The sequence below is a fragment of the Choloepus didactylus genome, chromosome 1, assembly GCF_015220235.1.
Source record: "Choloepus didactylus isolate mChoDid1 chromosome 1, mChoDid1.pri, whole genome shotgun sequence".
In the NCBI taxonomy this organism is placed as follows: Eukaryota; Metazoa; Chordata; class Mammalia; order Pilosa; family Megalonychidae; genus Choloepus; species Choloepus didactylus.
The window spans coordinates 36,305,052-36,321,804 of record NC_051307.1 but is presented as its reverse complement, the minus strand read 5'-3'; the positions used below and the strand labels follow the sequence as shown (position 1 = coordinate 36,321,804).

Below are 16,753 nucleotides of genomic sequence, written 5' to 3'. Positions count from 1 at the left end.
GTGGGGAGTCAAGTAATTATACATTTGACTGACTTGTTATAGGTTTTATATTGCAACATTTAGTATTTTTATGAGTAGGCACAAATATCAATAAGATTTTTTTTTTCTTTCCACAGCAAGATGTGAGTGAATTTACACACAAATTATTAGATTGGTTAGAAGATGCCTTCCAAATGAAAGCTGAAGAGGAGACGTAAGTTACCATGAAGTTTAGTAATGGCATTTTAAGAATACAATAACTAACATTTATTTTTCCTCTTATGTATTCAATGTCCATGGAAGAAATAACACACTGAGGCAGACTTATGGGAATCTAAATGTTACATTATTGACAAGTTGTCTGGAATTTGTGACCACAAATGCTGGATAACTTTCAGTTTCCACTAAAGATCAGAATTCAGCCAGAAAGATCTAAGAAGTGAGTCTTGAAAGAGTTAATCCACACATGGCCAGTTCTTTTCCTTAGATTCAATGATCACTTTTTATAGGGAGGAATGGGTTGGTAATGTGGAGTAAAGATAGGAGTGTTAATTCTCATGAAGTGCTTTCACATGGAAATGTGAGGACAGGGACATGAATCTCTGTTTCACCATGCCCTAGTTTTTATTCTCTACCCATTAAGACTTTGATTATTTAAAACATGTGACTGACCTCCTTAGAGGAGAAAAGTAACAAACTTTCAATGAGATCTTGCTGCTACTTTCATGAGGCCACTTTCCTAATACCAATACTTTGTTCTTATCTGTATCTTCTTGAAACACTGGTGGACAAGTTAGACTTTCCCAGCACAGGCTGTGACATATTTCTGCAAGATGCTGTAGTTAAATTAATGCTTAGAATACAGCATATCCAAGACTGAAAATTCTCTCCCTCCTCTCCTATATTAAAATTATGCCCAACCTCATTGTCTAATAAAGGTCATTACATGTTTTCCAATAAGATTAAATTAAAGATGTTATAATAATACAGTGTTAACAACAGAGATGTTCCCAAACTTTAATATAGACCACTTTTCATTACCAAATTCCCAGGGAAGAATTAAGCTCCCATATTACATCCCTTTGATCTTTTACATTCAAGTTCATAGAAGTTTAGGTCAAAAATAAAATTCTCTTGGCCTGTGGTTGTAGTTCAATAAAAAAGAAAACAATTATTCACCGTTTTCTTAGTTTGTTGAGACTTAGCTACAAGCATGTCACTTCCATGCCTGAATAGAGTTGAGTTGTACAATTGCAGCCTTGTCGGTCTTCCATTGTATGGATGTAGTTCCTGAAGTAGTGCTTCAGATGTTGGATTTTCTATACTTTAATTTTAGAGTTCAGAGAATTATTAGGATACCCACTATTAACGTTGTCCCTTACCTTTGAAACTTGGAAACAAAAGCAAAACTTTAACCCCTTTTTTAGTCAGTCCAAATATATTATTATTCCCAGAATCTAGTACTTAGTGCAACCCAGACTCTAGTTGTTGCCAAAGACTGTGGCAGAAACTCGGGGAAGTATAGTAGAATGAGAAAATTACCTTGGGTTTAGTCTGTCATTAAGGGCCAGTGGTTAGAGACAATGATCTATCAACTTAAACTCAGTTGGGAGAAATCTTTCAAGTGATTAATTGTGGCCCTAAGTCTACAGTATCTGAGGGAAGAAAAAATCTGCTTTTTGTAAACTGTCTCTTGTAGTAGACAGTGGAATATGAGAGCTTCTTTCTTCTTGGTGCATTCAGAAGTTTTTGATGAGCTGGTCGTCAGCTGTCTTTTCTTGTCCACCGTAGGCAAAACTCTTTAGTTTCATTTTCTTTATGAACTCCAGGTTGTTGGCACAGAGTGTTGCATTGAATACAGTCTCTCTCTAGGACATGTTTTTATGCTACAATGGCTGCTGCTACTGCATTTTGGAATGGAATTACTTAAGCATAAGAAATTTGCCTTGTCATTTAGTTTCTTGCCTCATGTTTCATCTGGAAAGTCTCCCCCGTAAGATTCCTGAAATGAATCTACTGTTGATGCTCTGAAATCTGAATCCCAGTGTCCAGTGAAGATCATTATCTTGACATATCTTCTTTCCTCAGCTTCTGAATGTTCCAGTTCTTGAATATGTTTCTTTTGCTACATCTTTTTTGGGTAGGATCTGTCTCTAGGGTTCAGTGACCTGCCTTCCTTCCTTCCATTCTTCGTTTTATCCTTCCTACGTTTCTTTGTTTCTTTTAGGAAGGCTTGGCTCAATTTTTAACAATTTAAATTACTTCTTAGCTTCTACCTCAAGTAAGACCAGCCCTATTTGATGGATCTGAATGTCTTCTTTTCCTTTCCTTTCATTTTGTTTTCTGGCCAATACATTGGCTATTTCTAACTTATTTCTCTGATACTGTCTTGATAGGTTTCTCATAATGAGAGGTTGTGAAATCTGAGCTAGGTATAGGCACAAATCATTTATGATTCAAATATGCCTTGTCTACCTTCACCTCTCCAAGTTGGAGGATTCCATCAGGCCAACTGTCTTAATTGGCCAAAGCTGTATGATAAATACCACAAACTGGTTGGCTTCAACCACAGGAATTTGTCTCTCAGTTTTGGAGGCTGTCTAAGTCCAACATCAAGGTACGCCAGGCCATGCCTTCTCCCGGAGTCTGTAATGTTCTGGTAATGGCTTGCCATAATCTTTGGCATTCCTTGGCTTACAGATGCAGTTCTGTCACCATGGTAAGCTCTCCTTTTCTGGCTTCTTCTACGGTGACTGACTTTGTCCATGTTTCCTCCACTTAAAAGGACTGCAGTCACAAGGATTAAGGCCCACCTTTCTTCAGTTTGGTGGCACCTTAATTCATAACATCTTCTAAGGTCCTATTTACAGAAGGGTTCATACCAATAGGTATGGGATTCAGATTTGAGCATAACTTTTATTGCAACATGAATCAGTCACCAACAATTCACTCTCTGGACCCCAAAAAGTCATGTGATTTCCACTTGGAAAATATATTCACCCATCCCAAAACCCTTAAGCTTTTTCAGTAGCAACCCTAAGTTCACAGTCTGTCTTAGGGCAAAGTTCCTCTCTATATGTGGACCTGTGATACCTAGAAAAAAAGTTATCTGCTTCTAAAATATATTGGTGGGACAGGTATGGAACAAACATTCCCATTCCAAAAGGAGAAATTAAAAGAAGAAAAGGGGTCACAGTTCCCAAGCAAGTCTGAAATCCAGCAGAGCAAACTCCACCTAGATTCCGAAATCTGAGAGTCATCTATGGATTGATGCTTTGCCGTGGGGCCTGCTGGAGTGTCATCCCACATTTTCCAAGCCCTGGAGTTGTGGCCATGCACTTCCTGAGCACCACAGCATAGGCCTCACCCTCCCTGAGCAACAGGGTGGCAGCCACACTCTCTCTGAATGTTGGGGCATAGGTACCATCCTCTTCTGGCACTAAGGTGGTGGCTCTGGTTTTCCCAAATGCCAGAGCAGAAGGTCTGCCCCTCCAAATGCTGGGGCAGTGGCCCTTTTCTCGTTTTCCAAGGACATCCCTGTTGCACATACCTCTGCTTCCAGGGTTCTGTTCTTGAAATTATTATTCTTTGATTCTGTCCTGTTTCTGTCCCTTTCAGTCCAAGTGGGCAGTGCTCCTGCTCATGCAAAATTTTTAAAACCATATTGGTTTTCTGGACAATTCAAGGGGGTTCAAGCAATTAGACAAGATTTTTCACTGCTCCTTCCCGGATAATTGAGTCTCCAGTCCTGATTCCCTCTGAGATTGTTGCTTGCATTCATGAATCACATGCTTAATCTCCTTAGTTGTTCAGTCGCACCCTCGCACAGAGCTTTCGAAAACTCATGGAAGACCATGTTAGAACTGCTTCCAGCTCTAGTCTTAGAGCATTTTATCCTGATAGGCTGAGAATTTTCCAAAATCATCAAGTGCTGGTTCTTTGACTTAACAGTTCAGTTCTCAATTTATCTCTTTCTTCTCTGATTTTACTCTAACCAGCAAGGAGAAACCAGGCCACATCTTCCACACTTGCTTGGAAATTTCCTCACTGAATATCCAAGTTCATTACTTACAAGTTCTGCCTTCCGTATGACATTAGAACAAAATTTTGCCAAATTCTCTGCCACTTTATAACAAGAATCACTTTCCCTCCAGTTTCCAGTAGCACATTTATCATTTCTATCTAAAACCTCCCTGGAAGTACCTTTACCATCCATGTTTCTACCAGCAGTCTTTTCAAGGCAATTTAGTGTCTTGGTATTAAGCACTTCAGAATTCTTCCAGCCGCTACTCATTACCCAATGCCAATGCCACTTCCCATTTTTAGGTATTTTTCATAGCAACATCCCACTGAATGGTACCAAAAACTGACTAACAGGGTTCTCCAGAGAAACAAAAACAACAGAAATATATGTAGGCTCATATGACATGGGGGACCAGCAAGTCCAAACTATGTAGGGCAGACTGCACTGGAAACTGGAAAATCTAAAAAAGGTGAGGCTGGAGTCCTTATGTCCAAATTCCCCAGGGGAAGCTGGCTGCCTGAGAATTCTGGCAAGAGCTAATGCTGAAGTTGAGTCTGAATTCCTCTTCTTATAAGGACTCCAGTCACATAGATTAAGGACCACCCTCATTCAGTTTGGCCACATCTTAATAATTTCTTCAAGGGTCTTATTTACCAATGGTTTCACACCCACAGGACCCACACCTCATAGCATGAATAGTATGTCTGTCCTCGTCTAAGGTAACTGTCTCTTCAAAATTCTCTCAGTGATTTCATTGTTTTATTCTGAAATTCCTAATTCCTTCTCTCAGATCTATCCAGATTTTCTGAATGTATGTCACATAGTGTCTTACTTCAAGACATTAACCCTGCACCCCCACCCCACTCCCGCAACACACACTTTTATCTGTAGTTTTAGAAAAGTGCCACTTGACTGTTTCCTGAATCCTTATTCCTATGAAGGGGTCATTCTATCCTGACTTGATATCTTGCTTATTATTTATTTTTTGTTAAATCTCTTTGGGTCATAGTCACCTCATCTAATCTAATAACCACTAAGTTATTGTTATCTCCTCTTTCTCTAAAACTTTTAAAATTGAAGCTAGAACTTTTCCATTCCATCTGAAATTTAAGTTTCATTTGGAGGGTGTCCTTCTTCTCTTTTCATGTCTCATAAATTTTCAGTTTGCTTTAGTTTTTGGAGCTAAAATTGTTTTTGAATCACTATGCTCTGCCTATCCAGAGTAGAGCTTTCTGGTTAAGATGCCGTGGCAAATCAGATTGTGGTCATGTTGAAGTATGGATCTGTTTCTCTGATTGTGTGAAAACGTCTTTTTACCCCCGACTAGTCTGCAAATATTATCTGTGTATGAATTATATTATATAAAGGTTGGGAAACAGTGAACCACAGCATTCTAGATTACTCTGTTAGCTTCCTTAGTCCCTTGTATTCTACCTGTACCAACTTAATTTCCAAGGCAAAAATGTTCTTATTATAAATTTTCCTTAGTGATTTCTTTTGGCTTTTATTTTTGCATCATTCTAGCTTTTTTTCTGCCTTCATGCAAGTGGAGGTTGTATCATTTTCATGGTTGGATCCTCATGTCTTTTAAATTACTCATCAGCTCTGTTCCTTGCATTTCTATTGGCATAACCACAGTCTAAGTCTCTGATTAAGATCTCCTACAAGTTGCAGAGGACATAGTAAATGATTTCTGGATGATTTCTAAAGGAAAGTGAGTGCTTACCACAGGTCAGTGGAAAGCAGGCTAGAAATTCAGGCAGGAAGATTTGGAAGGGAATTTGGAAAGAGTTCCAAAACAGCAGATCAGTCATCCATCTTCCAAAGTCACCAATCAAATATGTCATTTCTTTTTCCATGGAGTATGTGTGTGTGAGGGGGTGGTGGTAGTAAGGAGAGAGTTAGGGACTGTTGCTTTTCTTCATGAAAATATGAGGCCATGGAAATAAAGATTCCTACTAATGTTTGTATCTAAATATTCATAAACTTTTAGATCAAGAGGAACAATCTTTGTATTGTTCCTCTCCCCCGTGTAAGTCTCAAGTCCTTTTTATAAATAATAGTTTATATTTATATCCAAAATAATAAGGTATGAAATAAATTGTTTCTGTAGAGTAAAAATACCTGGAGATAGTATTATGTAGGGGGAGACACGTGGACTTTGGAGTCAGAGTTGAGTTCATTTAGCTTGAATACCTATTAGTTGGGTAAATTTGATCAGATTGCTTAACGCTTTCTACAATATTATCAGTAAAATTGAGGTAATTTACTGTTATCAGTCAAAATAGACTAAGGTATTGGTGTCATAACAACCCCAAAACATTAGAGGCTTCTGTCATGTCTTTAGATGTGCCCAATGAGTGTAAGCAAGGTCTTCTGCTCATCTGCTCACTTGGGGCTGACGGAGTCTGCATCACCTCATTCGCTTTTGGAGTCACCACAGCAGTGGTATATACTGGCTCTCACAGCTTCTACCCAGAAGTGACACATATTACTTAAACTTACATTTTCTTGGACGAAACAAGTCATGTGGCCTGCCTAACTTCTAAGTGAGTGAGCAAATGCATCTTACCATGTTGAAAAAGGAGGACCAGAAATCTTTTTTGAATAGCACTTAACTACCATGCTATCTAGTAGAATTGTTGTAAGGATTAAGTACCTACCACCAGTAGGTCTAAGCATATAACATACTTACCATGGGACAGAACAGGCCTTCACTGGTAATAGCCATTGTCTTTGGATGGTATGCCTTCTTATACATAAAAACAGGAAATGAAATATTAAATTTTGGTAGGAAATTTATTCTGATTGACAGTGACTTTTCCCCCTCTCCAACATTAAACATGTATGTTGCAGATGAAAGTAGGGAATTTAAATTTATAGTGATAAAAAGAGCAAGCATTTTTTGAACATGTTCTGTCATATACTATTTAAAATGTGTTGAATATGTTAATGTCTTTTAACCCTTACAATGATTCTGTGAGTTACCATTATTATCTTCAGTTTATAGATGAAAAAAATGGAAGAATAAGTATAAGTACCGTGCCCAAAGTGACACACTAAATAGCAGAGCTTCAGAGCATGATAACCACATAAATGTTACCATCATAGCTTATATTATGGCTATTTAATGTTTTATATATTTATTATTTATAGATCCAAAAATTATAACCACATTTCTATTTTTTTAACATGCTTTAGGGATGAAGAGAAGCCAAAGAACCCTATGGTGGAGTTGTTCTATGGACGATTCCTAGCCGTAGGTGTGCTTGAAGGTAGAGTTACACGTTTACGTTTTATTATAAGTGAAGGGGTATTATTATTATTCATTAGCTCCTTTGTTTTGATAGTGACTCTGTATTTGTTGAATGGATTTTACTTGTGATTGCCTTGCTCTGTCTAGTGGCTCCTGTTGCATTGCTACTACTAATTTATATAGAGAACTCAGAATTGAGTGAATGAAGAGGAATATAGAAAGTGTATTAACACATGCTCAGTGATATGTAGTTAATGTTATCATGATGTTCTTTCCAATGGGAAGGCTGCTTTTATACTGTGAATTGTTGAAGTACAGGGATTAATAGGGCAATTGATTGATCTTTTGAAAGAGTATATTGGAGGTGACTATTGTGATTGGTATGATATGGTCACACTGTTTTGAAGTGTTTCAAGTTTATGCATACTAGCCTCCTGTTGAAGCCAAACCCAGCAATTTAGTATTGTTAGGATATTGAAGGGTCCCCATTTTCTGAGTGATTACAAAATATTTTAGACACTCGTTTTCAAGAAACATTGTAGTGTCTCTTTTCAAAAAAATGGTTAAGTGTGATACTTCTCCCATCTAGTGCTTATAATCCGGATCTAACCAGATTCTCTTGGTTTTCCTAGGAAAGGAAGGGAACTGGACTCATTAGATAAACTGCATATAATGTTACTAGGTCCCAAATGACCCACTGCATCAATTTTGGAAAATTGTTTTTCCTTTAGGATCTTAAGTAATGAATTTCCAAGAAGTTTTGTTTGCATATAATTTTATAGCATGGGGTTTGGAAAAAAGGCAGACTAAAAAATTAAGTCCTGCATTTAAAAGTGTGTATTGAGGTATCAGTACTTTGTCTCAGATACTAAATATTCATTATTCAAATGGAATACTTTGCTCCAATTTGCTCCAGTTTGGGGTTGGATTGTTATTAAAATACTTAACTTATGAAATGAGTGTTGAAATCTTGTACTCGGTATTAGAAAGTAGTTTCAAAGATATTGTGCTATAATAAATCAGATTTTAATGCATTTCCACATGAACTATGTGTTTGCATCATTAAGAGTAACTTATTTTAGAGCATTTTCTTATCACTTTGCATATGTCTTCCTAATACTTTTAGATCAGTGACTCTCATTTGGGGGTGATTTTGTCCGCACCCCCACCCCAAAGGACAGCTGGCTATGTCTAAAGACATTCTTCGTTGTCACAACTGGGTATGGGGTGCTGCTTTCATCTAATGGTTAGAAGTTGGGGATGTTGCTAAACAACCTGTAATGTGCAGGACAGACCCCACAGTGAGGAATTATGCAGGATGAAATGTTAACAGTGCTGAGGTTGTGCTTCTGTACCTTCTTGGTTTAAAAAAAAAAAAAAAAAACAAAACCTGCTCAGTTGATTATTCTGTCATCAGGTTATACCATCATCTTTGATATAATCATCAGTTGACTCCATCATTTCCTCTCATTTTTTAATTGTAAATTGGCTCACAGTTAACCTCTTCTCTCTTACTTCTTCCATTAGCTTATGATTTCACTGCCCATAAAGATAATCCATTATATACACTTTGCTTTTCATTTCTTTGATTTCTCCATTGCAGTCGAGTTTCTTTTCTATTCTGCCCCAGCTTCCACCTCCCACTGGGCTACTCTTTCTGTTATCGTCAATAAGTTCACTACCTCTGATAACACTAATTAGCTTTTCCACCATAATTTTTTTTCCTAGGTTATGCTTTTTTGTTTTCTCTTCTCTTCTCTTCTCTTCTCTTCTCTTCTCTTCTCTTCTTTTCTTTCTTTTCTTTTCTTTTTCTGGCATCCTCACTGCAGTAGTTCTTCAACTTTACCAGAACTTTTAGTCCATTACCTCTTGGTTTTGTTCTTCTGAGCCCTTTTCTGTACTTCACTGTCTTCCTTTTCAACATTACTATCACACTTGTAAATATTTAAAGCTCTTTCCCCTTTACCCTTCTGGCACCACTTGGCTGGCTCTTCTCTCACCCTAATTAAGCTATTCATCTTTTCTCTGCATGTCCTATGTACCTAAATGTTGCTGGGGAGAAGTCACACAGATGGGCGAATTATAATGGATCATGAATTTGTAGTGATACTCACCTCTACTCGTCCAAACCTGTAAGCCTCCCTGGTAGTTCTGCTTATTCTGTTGAATTCCTGTCCTCTCCCATTTTCTGTAACAGCTATTTCCATTTCCATTCACTTCAAGTCTAACTTCTCCATCGCTTCATTCTCTTGAGAATGACCTTACCTCAAAGTTCATAGATTTACCATGAAACTAATGAAGCTTAACTGTAGGCCCCGTCCAAGGTTATGAACCTAATTTTGTACCATATTTCTTAAAAAGAACTTAACCAAATATATGAGCTTCAGGTTCTACAATCTGGATCTATCTCTACCTATATTCTTTTAATCTGTCCCCTAGGTAGGAATTATTCAGTCTTATATCAGAGGACTATTCTTTGTTTATATGTGCTCAGAACTCTATCCCTTCACACTTTCACAAAGATCTTATTCTATTATGTTGTTGTACTGATGTATCTTGAGCCTCTCCCCTCTACCAGCTCTTGTCAATTTTTAGACATGGCCTGTTACCTCGCATCTTAAAATATCTCTCCTTTAACATATTCTTTTTCCGTTAATATCCTAACTCTTCACTCCCATTCAGAATTAATCCCCTTCAAAGAGAGTTTATTTTCTTTGCTTACTTCCCATTTATTCTCCTTGCTCCATTGTAATTTCTGACCCCACGTCTCATCTAAAATGGATCTTCTTGAGGTTATTGATTTCCTCTGTATCATTAAACCCATTGGATCCCTGTCAGTTTTTATACTGAACTCTTGCCAGCTTTTAATGCTGTGAAATCTACTCTGTCCCCCTCTTCCTCCTCCTCCTTCTTTTTCCCATTCTTTCTCTGAAAAGACAGTTCTCTGGGTTCTATAATAATGTATTCTCTTGGCTTTTTTTCCCCTACATCTGTGAGTACTTCTTAGAAGCCTTATTCATAGTTTCGTCTTTTTGCATTTGTCTATTAAACGTGTAAGATCTTTGGGGCTCAGCTTTGGCCTTCTTCCTTTTCCTGTCTGCTAATTCCCTGGGCAGTCTCATCCACTCCCTTGATATCTTGCTATCAATAATCCAGCAATTCTTGAATTTATACCTTCAGACCAGAAGATTAATCTTAATATAGACTCATATATCAATTTGCTTCTCAACTTGAAATCTCATGAACCGTTTTGAACCCATAATTGCCACTGTTAACTCAAAACAAAAGAAGCAAATATCTGCTCTTCCTTCCGTGATGCCCTTTTCGGTATATAAAAACCAATCAGAGAGAACCTAAGATGGCGGCTAGGTGAGACAGGGCAAAAAAAACATCTCCATGAAAAATACTAGATAAAAGCCAGAGAGTGACCCAGGATACCAATTCCAGCAATGCACCAGCCAGACAAGGTCTGCTATATCCACAGGGACTGTGCATTTGGTGAAACCGGGAGTTTGCATTCTGAAACGAGGGAGTGATCTGGCTGAAAGTCCGGCGGCTGCGCTGCAGTGTGGGGAAACCGTGGGTTGGCATTTGGAGATGGACTAGTTCCTTTAAAAAAAAAAAACAAAAAACCCGGGAGCGGCTGCAGTTATGATGGTGAGAACCGTGCAATGGAGCACGGCAGGAGCGGACTGTGCCAACGTCTTCATGTCTGATGTGGACGATACCCACTGCTGATTGTCTTGGGGCCAAGGGGGCAGAGGGGAGCCAAAAGGAGAAAGAAACTGCGCCCCTTGCAGCCATCTCCCTGATGGGTGGGGAACGCTCCTGCCCGAGGCCTGACCCACAGCCCAGAGCCGCCCCAAGAAACCCAGTGTGACGGGGAGTGTTTCCCTCAGCACCGCACACATGCCACAATATCGGCCATGGACAGTGTCCTTTAGTGCACCCACAGCTAATTGTGTCCCAGAGCTGAGAAGGTGGAGCTGTGTGAAAAGGGGGAAATTAACACGCCCCATTCATCCATCTTTACAGCAGTCTGGGAATGCCCCTGCACTTCCCGGTGGCCCAGGGCTTCCCTAGAGGGCTGGCATGCACTTGAGATGTGGCACAACCTTCCCTCAGCAGAGGTCCTGGAAGAGCATGGCTGAGAAGGGGGACCCGCTTGGAAATCCAAGGGACCCTATGCCAATACCAAGGACTTGTGGGTCAGTGGCAGGGACAATCTGCGGCAAGACTGAAATGAAGGCTTAGACTCTTGCAACAGCCTTAAATTTCTGGGAACACCTGGGAGGTTTGATTATTAAAGCTGCCGTGCCTCCCTAACCACCCAGACACACACCCCACATTCAGGGCGGACAGCACCAACAACACCCCCAAACTTAGTGCACCAATTGAACCCCACAAGAATCAGATCCCCACACACCACAAAGACAAAATTGGGGAGAACTGACTTGAGGGGAATAGGTGACTCGTGGATGCCATCTGCTGGTTACTTAGAGAAAGTGTATGCCACCATGCTGTAGCTCTGACAAATTAGAGATCGATGTTTTTTATATCTGGAAAGAACCGTATCAAGTAAAGCAAATGCCAGGAGGCCAAAAACAACAGAAAATCTTAAAGCATATGATAAAATCAGGTGATATGGAGAACCCAAACCCAAACACCTAAATCAAAAGATCAGAAGAGACACAGTACTTGGTACAATTAATCAAAGAACTAAGGATGAACAACGAAAGCATGGCACAGGATATAAAGGACATGAAGAAGAGCATGGCACAGGATATAAAGGACATAAAGAAGACCCTAGAAGAGCATAAAGAAGACATAGCAAGAGTACATAAAAAAATAGAAGATCTCATGGAAATAAAAGAAACTGTCGGCCAAATTAAAAAGACTCTGGATACTCATAATACAGGATTAGAGGAAGTTGAACAATGACTCAGCCTCCTCGAGGACCACAGAAAAGCAAATGAAAGAACAAAAGAAAGAATGGGAAAAAAATTGAAATGGATCTCAGGGATATGATAGATAAAATAAAATCCAAATTGAAGAATCATTGGTGTCCCAGAAGGGGAAGACAGGTAAAGGTCTAGAAAGAGTATTCCAAGAAATTGTTGGGGAAAACGTCCCAGACCTTCTACACAATATAAATACACAAAGCATAAATGCCCAGCGAACTCCAAATAGAATAAATCCAAATAAACCCACTCCAAGACATATTCTGATCAGACTGTCAAATACTGAAGAGAAGGAGCAAGTTCTGAAAGCAACAAGAGAAAAGCAGTTCACCACATGCAAAGGAAACAACATAAGTCTAAGTAATGACTACTCAGTGGTCACCATGGAGGCGAGAAGGCAGTGGCATGACATATTTAAAATTCTGAGAGAGAAAAATTTCCAACCAAGAATACTTTATCCAGCAAAATGAGGGAGAGCTTCAATTTTTCACAGACAAATGCTGAGAGATTTTGCTAATAAAAGACCTGCCCTACTTTAGATACTAAAGGGAGCCCTACCGATAGAGAAACAAAGAAAGGAGAGAGAGAGAGAGAGAGAGAGAGAGAGAGAGAGAGAGAGAGAGAGAGAAAGAAATTTAACAGACATATATAGAACATTACATCCCAAATCACCAGGATACACATTCTCCAGTGATCACGGATCTTTCTCCAGAATAGACCATATGCTGGGACATAAAACAAGCCTCAATAAATTAAAAAAAAATTTGTATTTATTCAAAGCACATTCTCTGACCACAATGGAATACAAATAGAAGTCAATAACCATCAGAGACTTAGAAAATTCCAAACAACTGGAGAGTGAAAATGAGGGGGAGATGAAAACATTCCCAGTTAATCAAAAGCTGAGGGACTTCATCATCAGTAGATCAGTCCTATAAGAAATGCTAAAAGGTATTGTGCAGGCTGAAAGGAAGGGACACTAAACAATTGACTGAAACCACATGAAGAAATAAAGATTTCCAGTCAAGATCACATGGTAAATATAAATACCAGTACTACTGTATTTTTGATTTGTAGCTCCACTGTTTGCTTCCTACAGGATCTAAAATACATCAAGTGTAATGATAAATCAGTGGTTTTGGACTCAACATAAAATATGTAATTTTTGACAAGAACTACATAAAGGTGGGGGAATGGAGGAGTATATATAGGAACATAGTTTACGTGTCGTATTGAAGTTAAGTTGGTATCAAAGAAAACAAGATTGTTGTGGATTTAAGAGGTTAAATTTAAGCCCCACGGTAAACAAAAAGTATCAGAGAATATGTCCATAGAGATGAAGGGTAGAGTATGGGTCGTGAGAAGTGGGGGAAGGGGCAATGGGGAGTTAAGAAATGAGTGTAGGGTTTCTGTTTGGGGTGAAGGGAAATTTCTAGTAATGGATGGTGGGAAGGTGATAGCATTGCAACATTCTAAATGTGATTAATCCCACTAATGGAATGTTAGGGAGGGGTTGGAATGGGAAGATTCAGGCTGTATATATGTTTCAACAATTGAAAAAAAAAAAAAAGACAGTCTAAATAGATAATGACAATTAAATGCCAAGGACTATCCTGGATGGGATCTGAGGATGGAGGAGAGGAGTCTCAAAGGGACACAGCTGGGACAAAAGAAAGAAAAAAAAGGAAATGTAGAATGTAAGCTTTGTATCAGTGTTGAATTTCTTGAACTTCTTAGCTGTGCTTAATGGGATTGCATAAAAGAGTGTTCTTGTTCATGGGAATTGTATATGTGAATTATATTGTTTGTTCAAGGATGTGTGCAGCTTGCTCTCGTATGTTCAGAAGACAGAGCAATAGATGATGGATGATAGGGAGGGAGGGAGGGAAAGAAAGAAATGGTGGTGTGACAGGATGTTAAAGTTGGTATATTGGGGGAGGGGGGTCAGGGTATGCTGGAGTTCTGTGTATGGGGTTTGTATTGTTTTTGCAACTGTTCGTGTAAGTTTGAATTTATTTCACAATAAAATTAAAAATAAATAAATTAATTATTTAATAAAACCCATCAATCCAGTTGTTCATGCCAAAAATGTGAATGTCATTCTTGATGCCTTTCTTATTCTATCTCCAACCTGCATGCCAGCCAGTCAGTCAAGTCCTCTTGGCTACCCACCACCCCATATATATGTAATATATGTGTAAATGTGTTTGTATGAAATTTCATCTGTTTTTATGTATTTTTATAATTAACACCTTAATTCATGCTACCCTTATTTCTGGTTGGATCCTGCAGTAGTCTCCTAACAGGCTCCTAACACTCAATTCACAATAGCCATATGGATGTTTCAAAGGTATAAATCTTATCCTTTCTTTCCTAGATTCACCTGTTCAATGACCATCCATTATACTGAGAATACAGTGAGGAAAAAATAATCTTTAACAGGGACTATAAGGAAGTACATATTCTGATCTCTACCTGATTCCCTACCCCTGCACCCGAGCTATACTGTCCTTCCCTTAGTTCTTCACATATTCCAGGTTCTTTGCAACCTTAGAGCTTTTGCTCTGAGAGTACTCCATTGCTCTCCCATGCTCTGGCATGGCTAACTCCCATTCACCCTTCTAGTCTCAGCTTAAATGCCACTTTATCATGGAAGTCTTCCCTGCTCTACCCAAAGACTAGGTTAGGTCCCCTTTTTATACTCTTTCATAGCATCCTGTCTCACCATCCTTTTCATAACACTTAAAATAATAATCAATTATTTAGGCAAAATTGTTTGTGCAGTTAATGTGTATGGCTAATGTCTTTCTTCCAAATGAGGCTGAGAGTTCCCTCAGCACAGGGATCCCATAACTCATTTGTTCACTGCTATATATATTCTCAGTGTTTAGCATATTATCTTGCCCTTGGAAGGTGCTTATTGAAACAATATATATACTTGTATATGTGTGTGTGTGTGTGTGTATATATATATATATATATATATATATACACACACATCATCCATGTATGTATAATTTATATGTATTATACATACATCTATGTATGTATAATTTATATCTATGACTGAATGTCAGTGTACCCATATACATTTGTAAACCAACAGAAAAATTATACTAATTCACTCTTCTGGACCATAAATTACAGGTACAGTTTTCAGGTTTGGGAGATAATTTGTGGCAACATTTACTTTTAGTAGCTAAAAAGCCATATTGAGAAACATGAACTTAATTAACTTTACCCCCCTTCTATAGGTAAGAAATTTGAAAATACTGAAATGTTTGGTCAGTACCCTCTTCAGGTCAATGGGTTCAAAGATCTACATGAGTGCCTAGAAGCTGCTATGATTGAAGGAGAAATTGAGTCCTTACATTCAGAGAATTCAGGAAAGTCAGGCCAAGAGGTGAGTTTAGCATCTTTATTATTTTTCCCCCCTCAGAGTCTTTCCTACAATGCTTTAAAGCACAATTTAAGCATCTAATTATACAGTTACCTAATAATTGAGAGAATATTTACATAATGTTTAGATTTAATTATAATAATTTAAACATATTTAGGAAACTTATTCTGTACAATGAGTATAATCTGTAATCTATGTTAATTTCTCATTTAAACTGTATCTCAAAATTTTCTGTTAAAATCCTCTTACCATTTTCTTTAGGACATTTGAATAGGACATTGTTCAGTCTGAAGTACTTTTTAATTTTTCTTAGACTTTGTAATCAAAGTACCAACCATGAGCAACATGCTAGTACTAGAAGTAAAGAGGAAAAACACTAATATTGGGGTGAAATTTATGTAGACAAATATCACTTTCATCAAGTGTTGGAATTTGTCCAGGCCTGTATAGGCAATACTCCACCCCCCTCCTGAGGTTACTGTGCATTTGCATGAAGGGCATATGGAAGATTTTGCTTTCTCAGGGAAGGAATAATTTTTAAAATATATCATACATCTACCTATCTTCACCTGTCTCTGTCTCTCTCCCTGTTTCTGTCTCTCCATCCACCTCTATAGCTTCATTTGTATAATTATCCATCCATCCATGTATCCATCCTAAAGGAAATGTTAGTTAAATTCATATATATAATATAAAGCAAAGGAAAAATAAAGTACTCCAAAATCAGTCATAGTTAAGCAGTTTCTGATATTGTCTAGATGTACGCTTCATGCTATTTTGGGGCGCCTTACCCTTTCAACCTATATTCTAGACTCTAACTCAGTAAGTTTGCTTGTTATAATTAGTTCATAACAGCGGGATAATGCAGTATTTGTCCTTTTGTGTCTGGCTTATTTCACTCAACATAATGTCCTCAGGGTTCATCCATGGTGTTGCAGGCATCTGGACTTCATTCATTATAGCTGAATAATATTCCATTGTATGTATATACCACATTTTGTTTATCCATGCACCGATTGATGGACACTTGGGTTACTACCATCTTTTGGCAACTGTGAATAGTGCTGCTATGATCATTGGTATGCAAGTATTTGCTTAAGTCCCTGCTTTCAGTTCTTCTGGGCATACACCTA

General features: G+C 38.2%; 1 protein-coding gene across 6 annotated transcripts in view; it reads left to right on the top strand.

The window, feature by feature from the left end:
• The window catches only part of USP25 (ubiquitin specific peptidase 25), a 203,654-nt gene that overhangs the window by 119,584 nt on the left and 67,317 nt on the right, over nt 1–16,753 (top strand). For all 6 annotated transcript variants that reach the window (XM_037833390.1, XM_037833370.1, XM_037833407.1 and 3 more), the window contains 3 exons: nt 117–193; nt 7,205–7,278; nt 15,475–15,623. In XM_037833390.1, coding sequence (XP_037689318.1) covers nt 117–193; nt 7,205–7,278; nt 15,475–15,623 — 300 coding nt within the window. The remainder of the gene's footprint in view (nt 1–116; nt 194–7,204; nt 7,279–15,474; nt 15,624–16,753) is intronic.